This window comes from Dermochelys coriacea, chromosome 28 (genome assembly GCF_009764565.3).
Source record: "Dermochelys coriacea isolate rDerCor1 chromosome 28, rDerCor1.pri.v4, whole genome shotgun sequence".
Lineage (NCBI taxonomy): Eukaryota > Metazoa > Chordata > Testudines > Dermochelyidae > Dermochelys > Dermochelys coriacea.
The window spans coordinates 2,158,987-2,171,083 of record NC_050095.1 but is presented as its reverse complement, the minus strand read 5'-3'; the positions used below and the strand labels follow the sequence as shown (position 1 = coordinate 2,171,083).

The 12,097-nt window shown below is 54.5% G+C and overlaps 1 protein-coding gene across 1 annotated transcript in view; it reads right to left on the bottom strand.

The window, feature by feature from the left end:
- Positions 1-12,097, bottom strand: part of GUCY2D (guanylate cyclase 2D, retinal) — a 32,301-nt gene that overhangs the window by 6,052 nt on the left and 14,152 nt on the right. Inside the window, exons 6-9 of the mRNA XM_038386314.2 lie at positions 5,206-5,286; positions 4,304-4,480; positions 336-492; positions 32-181 (exon numbers count right to left, since the gene is read on the bottom strand). Of these exons, the coding sequence (XP_038242242.1) occupies positions 32-181; positions 336-492; positions 4,304-4,480; positions 5,206-5,286 (565 nt within the window). The remainder of the gene's footprint in view (positions 1-31; positions 182-335; positions 493-4,303; positions 4,481-5,205; positions 5,287-12,097) is intronic.

The following is a 12,097-nucleotide window of genomic DNA, read 5'->3' as shown; positions in this document are numbered from 1 at the left end:
GAGATGGGGGCACAGACCCTCCCCCCCGTACCGTCGGCCGGCATGTCCAGCATGCAGTAGGGGGCGCTGCGGCAGATCACCTCCTGCATGATGATGGAGATGCTGTAGACGTCCCCGCGGAAGGTGCCCTTGCGCTCCAGCGACGGGTCCCGCAGCAGCTCTGGCGCCGTCCAGAACCGCTCTGGGGCCAACAACAAGCAGGGCCGGCTCAGTCGCCTATAGCCCCGTGTCCGCCCCCAGACACCGCGACCTCTCCAGCCGGCCCCCCCACTCTCCGCCCTGATGGGCCCCGGCCCTGCCCCTCCCCCCCGCCTGACACTCCCCCGGGGCATCACCTTCGGGCCTGGGCGGGTCGTGTGGGATCTTCTGGGCCTCCAGCAGCTCGTTGTAGCCGTGGTCCGTCACCTTCAGCACGAAGCGCCCGTCCACCACGCAGTTCCGCGACTTCAGCCGCCCGTGGACCATCTCCCGGTGATGGAGGTACTTCATCCCCTGCGGGGGGGAGCGGGGGGAGAGAGACGGGGGGTGAGATCGACCTTTCCCACCCCCGGCTGGTCCCCAGGGCCGCCAGCAGCACTGGGATCCACTCTGACTGTGCGACAGCCCCGATTGGCCATGTGGGAGATCCAGTGGATCCCTCCAACTGAGCCGGGGAGTTTGCTGCTTGGTTTATTTGGATCAACAGGTCCCAGGGGATCTCTGGTCCTGAAGCCCGGTCGAGCGAGTGGATCCCTCTGGCTGACCCAGGATTGAATGGAGCTTATGTTCTTTGTGGATGACCGGGCTCCGGTGCCTAATCGATCCAGTGGATCCATCAGTTTGATCGAGTAATTGATACGGTGAGTTTCCTCTCTGATCGATGCATTGAATCAGTAGGTCCAACTGCCTCGGGATTGGTTCGATAAGTCCATCTGCCCCAGCCAGTTGATCTATCCGGTGGATCCTCAGACCAGATTTTTTGGCCAGTGTATCCCAGTGGGTCCCTGACCAGCACCTGGCTGATCCAGTAGATCCTTGCCATCACTAGATCTACTGACTAGCTTCCCTGGGGTGTCTAATTCATAGCTCCCAATGGATTCCCAAGCCTGCTGTCTGAATGATCCAGTGGATCACTCTAACCATGCCAGTTGATCTATCCAGTTGGCATCTTGCGTGGTGTGTTGTACCAGTGGATCAAAGATTGACCCTGTTTTGATCCAGTGGATTTCTCCACTGCAGACAGTTTCGGCTATTCATTGGGATCCCTGTCCAGTTAGTGTGTTGTACCCATTAGAGTGTGGGGGAGTCCGGGCCCTGCACCCCCCTCTTCCTGGGATTCACCGTGACTCTCAGCCAGCCAGTAAAACAGAAGGTTTATTGGACAATAGGAACACAGGCTAAAACAGAGCTTGTGGGTACAACCAGGACCCCTCAGTCAAGTCCTTCTGGGGGGCAGGGAGCTTAGACCCCAGCCTTGGGGTTGCCTGCATTCGACTACCCAGCCCCAAACTGAAACCAAACCCCGCCCCACCAGTCTCACTCCTCCTCCCCCCAGCTCCTTCTCCAGCCTTTGTCCAGTTTCCCGGGCCAAGGTGTCACCTGGGTCCAACCCCCTCCTGGCTCAGGTGACAGGCTCAGGTCTCCTCACTCCAGTGGAGTCACCCCCTGCTCTCCCATCCCCTGTGCAGATAGTCCCAGCAGAACTAGACGGCATTCCCCGGTCAGTCCACCCCACTCCCTGCTCCGTCACAGTACCAGTGGATCCCCAGTCAGCAGATCGATCCATAGATTCATAGATACTAAGGTCAGAAGGGACCATTCTGATCATCTAGTCCGACCTCCTGCACAGCGCAGGCCACAGAATCTCACCCACCCACTCCTATGAAAAAACCTCACCCATGTCGGAGCTATTGAAGTCCTTAAATCATGGTTCAAAGACTTCAAGGAGCAGAGAAGCCTCCCTCAAGTCAACCATGCCCCATGCTACAGAGGAAGGCGAAAAACCTCCAGGGCCTCTCCAATCTGCCCTGGAGGAAAATTCCTTCCCGACCCCAAATATGGCAATCAGCTAAACCCTGAGCATATGGGCAAGATTCACCAGCCAGATACCCAGGAAAGAATTTTCTATAGTAACTCAGATCCCATCCATCTAATATCCCATCTCAGGGGATTTGGCCTATTTACCCTGAATATTTAAAGATCAATTACTTACCAAAATCCCATTATCCCATCATACCATCTCCTCCATAAACTTATCGAGTAGAATCTTAAAGCCAGATAGATCTTTTGCCCCCACTGCTTCCCTTGGAAGGCTATTCCAAAACTTCACTCCTCTGATGGTTAAAAACCTTCGTCTGATTTCAAGTCTAAACTTCCGGTGGCCAGTTTATACCCATTTGTTCTTGTGTCCACATTGGTGCTGAGCTGAAATAATTCCTCTCCCTCTCCTGTATTTATCCCTCTGATATATTTATAGAGAGCAATCATATCTCCCCTCAACCTTCTTTTAGTTAGGCTAAACAAGCCAAGCTCCTTAAGTCTCCTTTCATAAGACAAGTTTTCCATTCCTCGGATCATCCTAGTAGCCCTTCTCTGTACCTGCTCCAGTTTGAATTCATCCTTTTTAAACATGGGAGACCAGAACTGCACACAGTATTCTAGGTGAGGTCTCACCAGTGCCTTGTATAACGGTACTAAAACCTCCTTATCCCTACTGGAAATGCCTCTCCTGATGCATCCCAAACCGCATTAGCTTTTTTCACAGCCATATCACATTGGCAGCTCATAGTCATCCTATGATCAACCAATACTCCAAGGTCCTTCTCCTCTTCCGTTACTTCTAATTGATGCGTCCCCACTTATAGCTAAAATTCTTGTTATTAATCCCCAATGCATAACCTTACACTTCTCACTATTAAATTTCATCCTATTACTATTACTTCAGTTTACAAGGTCATCCAGATCCTCCTGTATAATATCCCGATCCTTCTCCGAATTGGCAATACCTCCCAGCTTTGTATCATCTGCAAACTTTATTAGCACACTCCCACTTTTTGTGCCAAGGTCAGTAATAAAAAGATTAAATAAGATTGGTCCCAAAACCGATCCCTGAGGAACTCCACTGGTAACCTCCCTCCAACCTGACAGTTCGCCTTTCAGTAGGACCCGCTGCAGTCTCCCCTTTAACCAGTTCCTTATCCACCTTTTGATGTTCATATTGATCCCCATCTTCTCCAATTTAACTAATAATTCCCCATGTGGCACGGTATCAAACGCCTTACTGAAATCTAGGTAAATTAGATCCACTGCATTTCCTTTATCTAAAAAATCTGTTACTTTTTCAAAAAAGGAGATTAGGTTGGTTTGGCACGATCTACCTTTTGTAAAACCATGTTGTATTTTGTCCCATTTACCACTGGATCCCTTCTATCCTCTCACCGAGTAGACCACTCTGTCCTGTGGTTGGTTAGCCCAGTGGATCCCCCAGCCCTACCAATGAGCACAATCTAGGAGTGGATCCTATCCAGCCTCCCAGCCCTTGGAGTAGATCCCCTTCCCCTGTTGTGAGTGGATTCCCCTGGACCTTCCAGCAGATCTCCTCCACCTAGTGCTTTGGGCATCAGGACACCTTCCTGAAGCCGGGGCTGCATGTGACTGGATCCCCTCTGCCAGGATCCTGCAACATCACAGCGGATCCCCTCTGCTTAGTGCTCTGTGTGAGATGGATCCCTTCCCGAAGCGACAGCAGGCTCACTCTTCAAATGGATCTCCCTGCAACCTTCCAGCCAGCATCATCTGGAAATCAATCCCCTCCAAACAAAGCCAGATCCCCGCCCTGCCAGCAGACCTTTCCTGTGTGAACAGATCCACCTTGGCAGGTGATTTCTGGCAGTGGATCCCTGAGCTCCCAGCAGATACTTGGTGTCACGGGATCCCCATTGCCTAGCCATCCAGCAAGTGGATCCCCTCCATGCCCAATGAACAGCAGATCCTGGCTGGCAATTCACACAGCTGGATTCCCCTGCCCACCCCCATCAGATCTGCCATGTATCAGTGGATCCTGGATGGCTTGGCAATCCCTGCAAGTGGATCTCCTGGACCTCTCCGCAGATCTGTCATCTGAACAGGATCCCGTGTGGTGATTTCAAAGTGGATCCCTTCCCCCCGCACATGCCACACCGCTCCTAGCTGATGCCCCATGTCCTTAAATTCACTCACCAGTGGATCCCCGGGGATCCTCCCCCACCAGGCGTGATTTCCACCCCCGCCCCAGACCCCAAGGTAGGATCTCTGCCCTGTCCTGCCCCCTTCCTCCCGGCTGTACCTTGATGAGGTCGATGAGCAGGGAGGACTTGAACATCCAGTCGAGCTTCATGTCCTGGTTGCGGATGAGGTCCTCCAGGCTGCCGCGGGAGCAGTGCTCCGAGACGATGGCGAACACCCCACAGTCATAGAAGAACCCCAGGAACAGGTTCACGTTCTCATGCCGGAGGTCCCGGAGCTGGAGGGGGGGGGGAGACGGGGGAATCCCAGTGGCCAGGCAGGGGAATGTACAGGGTGTTTCCCCCCACCCTCCGGAGCAGCAGTGACACCCAGTGGCCAGGCAGGGGAATGCACAGGGTGTGTCCCCCCCCACCCGGAGCAGCGGTGACACCCAGTGGCCAGGCAGGGGAATGCACAGGGTGTATCCCCCCACCCTCCGGAGCAGCGGTGACACCCAGTGGCCAGGCAGGGGAATGCACAGGGTGTATCCCCGCACCCTCCGGAGCAGCGGTGACACCCAGTGGCCAAGCAGGGGAATGCACAGGGTGTGTCCCCCCCACCCGGAGCAGCGGTGACACCCAGTGGCCAGGCAGGGGAATGCACAGGGTGTATCCCAGCCCCCCTGGAGCAGCGGTGACACCCAGTGGCCAGGCAGGGGAATGCACAGGGTGTATCCCCCCACCCGGAGCAGCGGTGACACCCAGTGGCCAGGCAGGGGAATGCACAGGGTGTATCCCCCCACCCGGAGCAGCGGTGACACCCAGTGGCCAGGCAGGGGAATGCACAGGGTGTATCCCCCCCACCCGGAGCAGCGGTGAGACCTAGTGGCCAGGCAGGGGAATGCACAGGGTGTATCCCAGCCCCCCTGGAGCAGCGGTGACACCCAGTGGCCAGGGAGGGAAATGCTCCCTGTGTCTCAGCACAGCCATTACACTGAGACCCCCCACTGCTGTTCACACTCACCTTGCAGAAGCTGGTTTTGGTGGCTGGCTTGATCTCCGTGTGCTTTTCCCCCGGGAACTTCTTGAGCCAAACCCAGTCACCCTAGGGGAGGAGACAGAAGGGCAGCCCGTTAACCCCAGAGCTGGGAGAGCGGCGGATTCCCTCAGCCAGTCACACCAGGGCAGGAATCAGAACCAGCCAGGTTTGCAGCAAACCAAGCCAGAGACACCCCACCCCATCTCATGCTGCCCACCTGGCCCCAGCACGCCCTCCAGAGGTGTCCAGTGGGAAGAGCAGCAGAAGCCGGTCTTCCCAATGGCGAGGAGAGGGCAGCAGAGATGCTGCAAACATGAGGGGGGATGGGGGCTGTGTGACGGAGCAGGGAGTGGGGTGGACTGACCGGGGAATGCCGTCTAGTTCTGCTGGGACTGTCTGCACGGGGGATGGGAGAGCAGGGGGTGACTCCACTGGAGTGAGGAGACCTGAGCCTGTCACCTGAGCCGGGAGGGGGCTGGACCTAGGTGACACCTTTGCCCGGGAAACTGGACAAAGGCTGGAGGAGGAGCCGGGGAAGGAGGAGTGAGACTGGGGGAGGGGTTTTTTTGTTTCAGTTTGGGGCTGGGTAGTCGAATGCAGGGAACCCCAAGGCTGGGGTCTAAGCTCCCTGCCCTCCAGAAGCACTTAACTGAGGGGTCCTGGTTGTACCCACAAGCTCTGTTTTAGACTGTGTTCCTATTGTCCAATAAACCTTCCACTTTACTGGCTGGCTGAGAGTCACAGTGAATCCCAGGAAGAGGGGTGCAGGGCCCAGACTCCCCCACAGTCCATGACAACTGCTGGCAGTGGTGGGATGTACTGCACCCCATGGATGGCACTTCCTGCAGTAAGTGACTGGGAAGCAGTAAAACAAAGGGGATTAACGAGGACCAGGCATGCTGAAGGCTCAGAGAGGAGCGGTTTCGGGGGAGCGGTTACCCCTGGGAGTGTGTGACCAGTGAGAAGGACTTTTGCAGTAACAGGGTCCCGCTGAGGATTGCAGTGAGCAGTCCCAGGGGTGGAGGAGTCTGCAGCTCAACCCTGGCAAAGGGGTGGTGACCTCGAGAAGGGCTGGCACCCTAGGGGTTCTTCCTGGAAACCGTGGGGAGCAGCGAGCACACAGGCCTGCGAGTGGCCAGCAAGGAGTTAGAATCATAGAATCATAGAATATCAGGGTTGGAAGGGACCCCAGAAGGTCATCTAGTCCAACCCCCTGCTCAAAGCAGGACCAAGTCCCAGTTAAATCATCCTAGCCAGGGCTTTGTCAAGCCTGACCTTAAAAACCTCTAAGAAAGGAGATTCTACCACCTCCCTAGGTAACGCATTCCAGTGTTTCACCACCCTCTTAGTGAAAAAGTTTTTCCTAATATCCAATCTAAACCTCCCCCATTGCAACTTGAGTCGTATAGCAAACACCTTAAGAGCGACCTGGTGGAACTGTGCAGGCAGAGGGGGCTGCGCATTGGGAGGCTCACCAAAGAACAGCTGATTGCCCAGCTGGAGGAGGGAGATCGCTTGAATGAACTGATCCCTGTCTCTGAGAGAAGCAGCCTGGCAGATGCAGCGCAAGCACCGGTATCTGTCCCAGCGGGGAGTAAACAGGTGGCTGCTGAGGGCTTCCCGAGACCGCTCCTACCTATCCCTAGGGGAAGCGCCAGAAGGAGCCCAGCAAATACTGAGGGCACTGTGATTCTCCCGGCAGAGCTCCCCATCCCTGGAGCTGAGGCGGCTGCAATGGGAGAAGGAGCTAAAACTGAGAGAGTTGGAGCTCAGGCAGCGGGAACTCCAGGAGGAGGGGGAAGAGCGGGAAAAGCAGTATCAGGAGTGGGAAAAGCAGCGTCAGCATGATCTGGAGGAGAAGGAAAAACAGAGATAGTATGAGCTGGAGTTGGCCAGGCTGAGGAGCAGCAAGCCCTCAGCTGCGGTGAGTGATGGAGGACCCCGGCCGGCACGGAGCTTTGATAAGTGCCTCCTGGCCCAGCGTAAGGAGAGGGAGGACACAGATGACTTCCTGGATGCCTTTGAGATGGTCTGCGAGCTGCATCAGGTTGATCCTGTGGACAGGCTCTGGTTTCTCACCCCCTTACTGGACCCCAAGGCCATGGCATTGTACCACCAACTGGAAGGGACGGAGAAAGGGGACTACAAACTATTCAAAAAGCCCCTGCTCCGCGATTTTGGGCAGACTCCTTAGATGTATCAGGAAAGGTTCCGGAGTCAGTGTAAAACCCCTGAGGCCTCATATCTGCAACTATCCGTTCGCATGGAGGGATATGCCACCAAGTGGGCAGAGGGGGCTCAGACAAAGGAGGACCTGGTTAAACTGATTGTACTAGAGCAACTGTATGAGCGGTGCCCATCTGACCTGAGGCTATGGTTGGTGGACAAAAAGCCACAGAACCTGCGACAGGCAGGGAAGCTGGCCGATGAGTTTGTGAAGAGCCTGACGGGGTGGCAGGGAGGAGTCCCAAAGGAACAGGCTTGCTACAATGCAGAGAGAGAGTCACCATGGGACCTCCCAGCAGGGAAATATGGAGAACATCTTCCCAAGGGGAACATCCAGCGTCAGGGCCAACCAACCGGCTCGAGGGGACCAACCAGCCACCTACGGACCCAATGCCCAACGCTCAATGACAGACTAAGCAGAATGCATCCAATGAAGTGAGCTGTAGCTCACGAAAGCTTATGTTCAAATAAATTTGTTAGTCTCTAAGGTGCCACAAGTCCTCCTTTTCTTTTTTGCGAATACAGACTAACACGGCTGCTACTCTGTAAGCAGATCGAACTCACCCAGGGTTAACTGGGTAGAGACCCAGCCAGATGAGGGGCAGGCTTCCCAGGCAAAGGGGGCTGGCAGCTTATCAACTGCTCAGGACGGGGAGGGCCCCAGGCCAGTTCCTCTGGGGGGGGGTGAATGCCCCAGACTCAAGGGTCTTCATTTACAGGGTGGGCAGGGGCTGTCCCTGTGGAGCAAATGCCTTGTTCCCCTGGAGGTGGATGGGAAGAAGGTCAATGGATACTGGGATACGGGTGTGGATGTGACACTGGCCTGGCCCGAGGTGGTGGCGATAGATCGGGTGATGCCCAACATCTACTTGGCCCTGACGGGGGTGGGCGGGACCCCATTCAATGTGCCCATAGTGAGGGTACACCTGAAATGGGGGGCCAAGGAGGGCCCCAAGGATGTGGGGGTGCATCACCATTTTCCCACTGAGGTGTTAATGGGAGGGGACCTGGAGGACTGGCCAAGCAAACTCCAGAGTGCGGCTCCCCAAGGAAGTCTTGACAGACCAAGGGGCCAACTTCATGTCGGCCCTGCTCCGGTGCTTGTGGGAGAAATGTGGAGTCCGGCACAACTGGGCCTCAGCTTATCACCCCCAGTCCAATAGGCTGGGGGAGAGGTTCAGTGGGATGCTAAAGATGATGCTGAAAACCTTTATGAACCAGCACTCGCAGGACTGGGAGAAGTACTTACCTCACCTGCTGTTCCTGTACAGGGAGGTACCCCAGGAGTCCACCGGATTTTTGCCTTTCAAACTGTTATATGGCAGGAGGTAAGGGGGCCCCTAGACCTGATGAGAGACGAATGGGAGGGGAAGGCCACTCCCGATGGAGAATCCGTGGTGGAGTATGTCCTGATCTTCCAAGAGAGACTTGCTGAACTCATGGGCCTGGCGAGGGAGAATCTGGCCAGAGCCCAGAAGAAGCAGAAGGTCTGGTATGACCGCACAGCATGGGCCCACACCTACGCCACCAGGGATCAGGTGATGGTTCTCATCCCCGTGAGAAAGAACAAACTACAGGCCACCTGGGAAGGCCCTTTCAAGGTTGTCAAGCAGCTAAATGAGGTAAACTATGTGGTGGAGCTGTCGAACCAGGTGCACCACCGCTGGGTGTACCATGTGAATATGATGAAGCCATATTATGCCAGGGAGAATGTGGTGTTGGCCATGTGTGAACATTGGGAGGAGCAGGGCGATGACCCTTTAGTAGATCTATTCCCTGGGACTAGAGCTGGTTCCCCCCTGGAAACAATTCCCCTCTCGGATCAGCTAACCCCTCCCCAGCAAGCTGAGATCAGAGGGGTGCTGCATCCATACCGGACAGCTGTTTTCCAACCAGCCTGGACGCACTAATCTGACTGTCCACCGGGTGCAGATAGGATTGCACCCACCGATAAGATGCTCCCCCTTCTGCGTCACAGGGAAAACTGCTCAGGACCTGGAAGAGAGGTTAGGGACATGCTGGCTTTGGGGGTGATCCAGCCATCTGCCAGCCCTTGGGCCTCGCCGGTGGTGCTGATCCCCAAAAAGGATGGGTTGATCCGGTTCTGTGTAGACTATTGGAAGCTCAGTGCCATCACTGTATCTGACGCCTACCCCATGCCCAGGTCTGACAAGCTCCTAGACATATTGGGAGGAGCCTGGTACCTTACAACCATGGATCTTACGAAGGGCTACTGGCAAGTGCCGCTGGATGCAGATGCCCGGCTGAAATCAGCCTTTATCACCCCCCTGGGGCTCTATCAGTTCCTGGCCCTGTCTTTCGGCCTCAAGGCAGTGCTGGCCACCTTCCAGCACCTGGTGGATCAGCTACTGAGGGGGATGGAGAGTTTTGCCGTTGCATATAGTGATGACATCTGTGTTTTTAGCCAGACCTGGGAGGACCATGTGTCCCAGGTTAGACAAGTGCTGGACTGACTCCAGGAGGCAGGGCTGACCGTAAAAGCTGAGAAGTGCAATGTGGGGTTGGCTGAAGTATCTTATCTTACCAATGTGATATGGCTGTGAAAAAAGCTAATGCGGTTTTGGGATGCATCAGGAGAGGCATTTCCAGTAGGGATAAGGAGGTTTTAGTACTATTATACAAGGCACTGGTGAGACCTCAGCTGGAATACTGTGTGCAGTTCTGGTCTCCCATGTTTAAAAAGGATGAATTCAAACTGGAACAGGTACAGAGAAGGGCTACTAGGATGATCTGAGGAATGGAAAACTTGTCTTATGAAAGGAGACTTAAGGAGCTTGGCTTGTTTAGCCTAACTAAAAGAAGGTTGAGGGGAGATATGATTGCTCTCTATAAATATATCAGAGGGATAAATACAGGAGAGGGAGAGGAATTATTTCAGCTCAGCACCAATGTGGACACAAGAACAAATGGGTATAAACTGGCCACCAGGAAATTTAGACTTGAAATTAGACAAAGGTTTCTAACCATCAGAGGAGTGAAGTTTTGGAATAGCCTTCCAAGGGAAGCAGTGGGGGCAAAAGATCTATCTGGCTTTAAGATTCTATTTGATAAGTTTATGGAGGAGATGGTATGATGGGATAATGTGATTTTGGTAATTAATTGATCTTTAAATATTCAGGGTAAATAGGCCTAATCCCCTGAGATGGGATATTAGATGGGTAGGATCTGAGTTACCCAGGAAAGAATTTTCTGTAGTATCTGGCTGGTGAATCTTGCCCATATGCTCAGGGTTTAGCTGATGCCATATTTGGGGTTGGGAAGGAATTTTGCTCCAGAGCAGATTGGAAGAGGCCCTGGAGGTTTTTTGCCTTCCTCTGTAGCATGGGGCACAGATCACTTGAGGGAGGATTCTCTGTTCCTTGAAGTCTTTAAACCATGATTTGAGGAATTCAATAGCTCAGACATAGGTGAGGTTTTTCGTAGGAGTGGGTGGGTGAGATTCTGTGGCCTGCGTTGTGCAGGAGATCGGACTAGATGATCAGAATGGTCCCTTCTGACCTTAGTATCTATGAATCTATGAAAACCTGGGCCACCGGGTGGGGAGTGGCTGCCTAAAGCCGGAACCAGCCAAAGTGGAGGTGACCAGAGACTGGCCTGCTCCCCAAACCAAAAAGCAGGTTCAAGCCTTTATTGGGATGGCGGGATAGTATCAAAGATTTGTGCCCCACTTTAGCACCATAGCCACCCCCATCACTGGGCTAGGCAAGAAGGGGAAACCAGACAAGGTGGTCTGGACCAAGCAGTGCCACAGGGCTCTCTGCACGCTGAAGGAGGTTCTGATCAGTTGCCAAGTTCTGGCAAACCCAGACTTTGACAAGCCCTTTATGATGTACACCGACACCTCAGACACGGGGCTGGGTGCGGTGTAATTGCAGGAGGATGAAAATGGGGAGAGACACCCCATTGTGTACCTGAGCAAGAGGTTGATACCCCGGGAGCAACAATACGTGGCCATCAAGAAGGAGTGCCTAGCCATGGTGTGGGCCCTTAAGAAACTAGAGCCCTATCTATTTGGGCGACACTTCCCCGTGTACACCGACCACTCTCCCCTGACCTGGCTACACCAGATGAAAGGAGCCAACGCCAAGCTCCTGAGGTGGAGCCTGCTACTGCAGGATTAGGACATGGATGTGGTCCATGTGAAGGGAAGTGCCAACATGATAGCGGATGCGTTGTCCCGGAGAGGGGGCCCTGAACTTCCCCAGGTCACTGGTCAGAGTGACCCCACTCAGTTCAGTCTTGAAGGGGGGAGAGATGTGACGCAGCAGGGAGCGGGGTGGACTGACCGGGGAATGCCGTCTACATCTGCTGGGACTGTCTGCACGGGGGATGGGAGAGCAGGGGGTGACTCCATTGGAGTGAGGAGACCTGAGCCTGTCACCTGAGCCAGGAAGGGGTTGGACCCAGGTGACACCTTTGCCTGGGAAACTGGACAAAGGCTGGAGGAGGAGCCGGGGGGAGGAGGAATGAGACTGGCAGAGGGGGGTTTTTTAATTTCAGTTTTCGGCTGGATGGTCGAACGCAGGAACCCCAAGGCTGGGGTCTAAGCTCTCTGCCCCCCAGAAGGACTTGACTGAGGGGTCCTGGTTGTACCCACAAGCTCTGTTTTAGACTGTGTTCCTATTGTCCA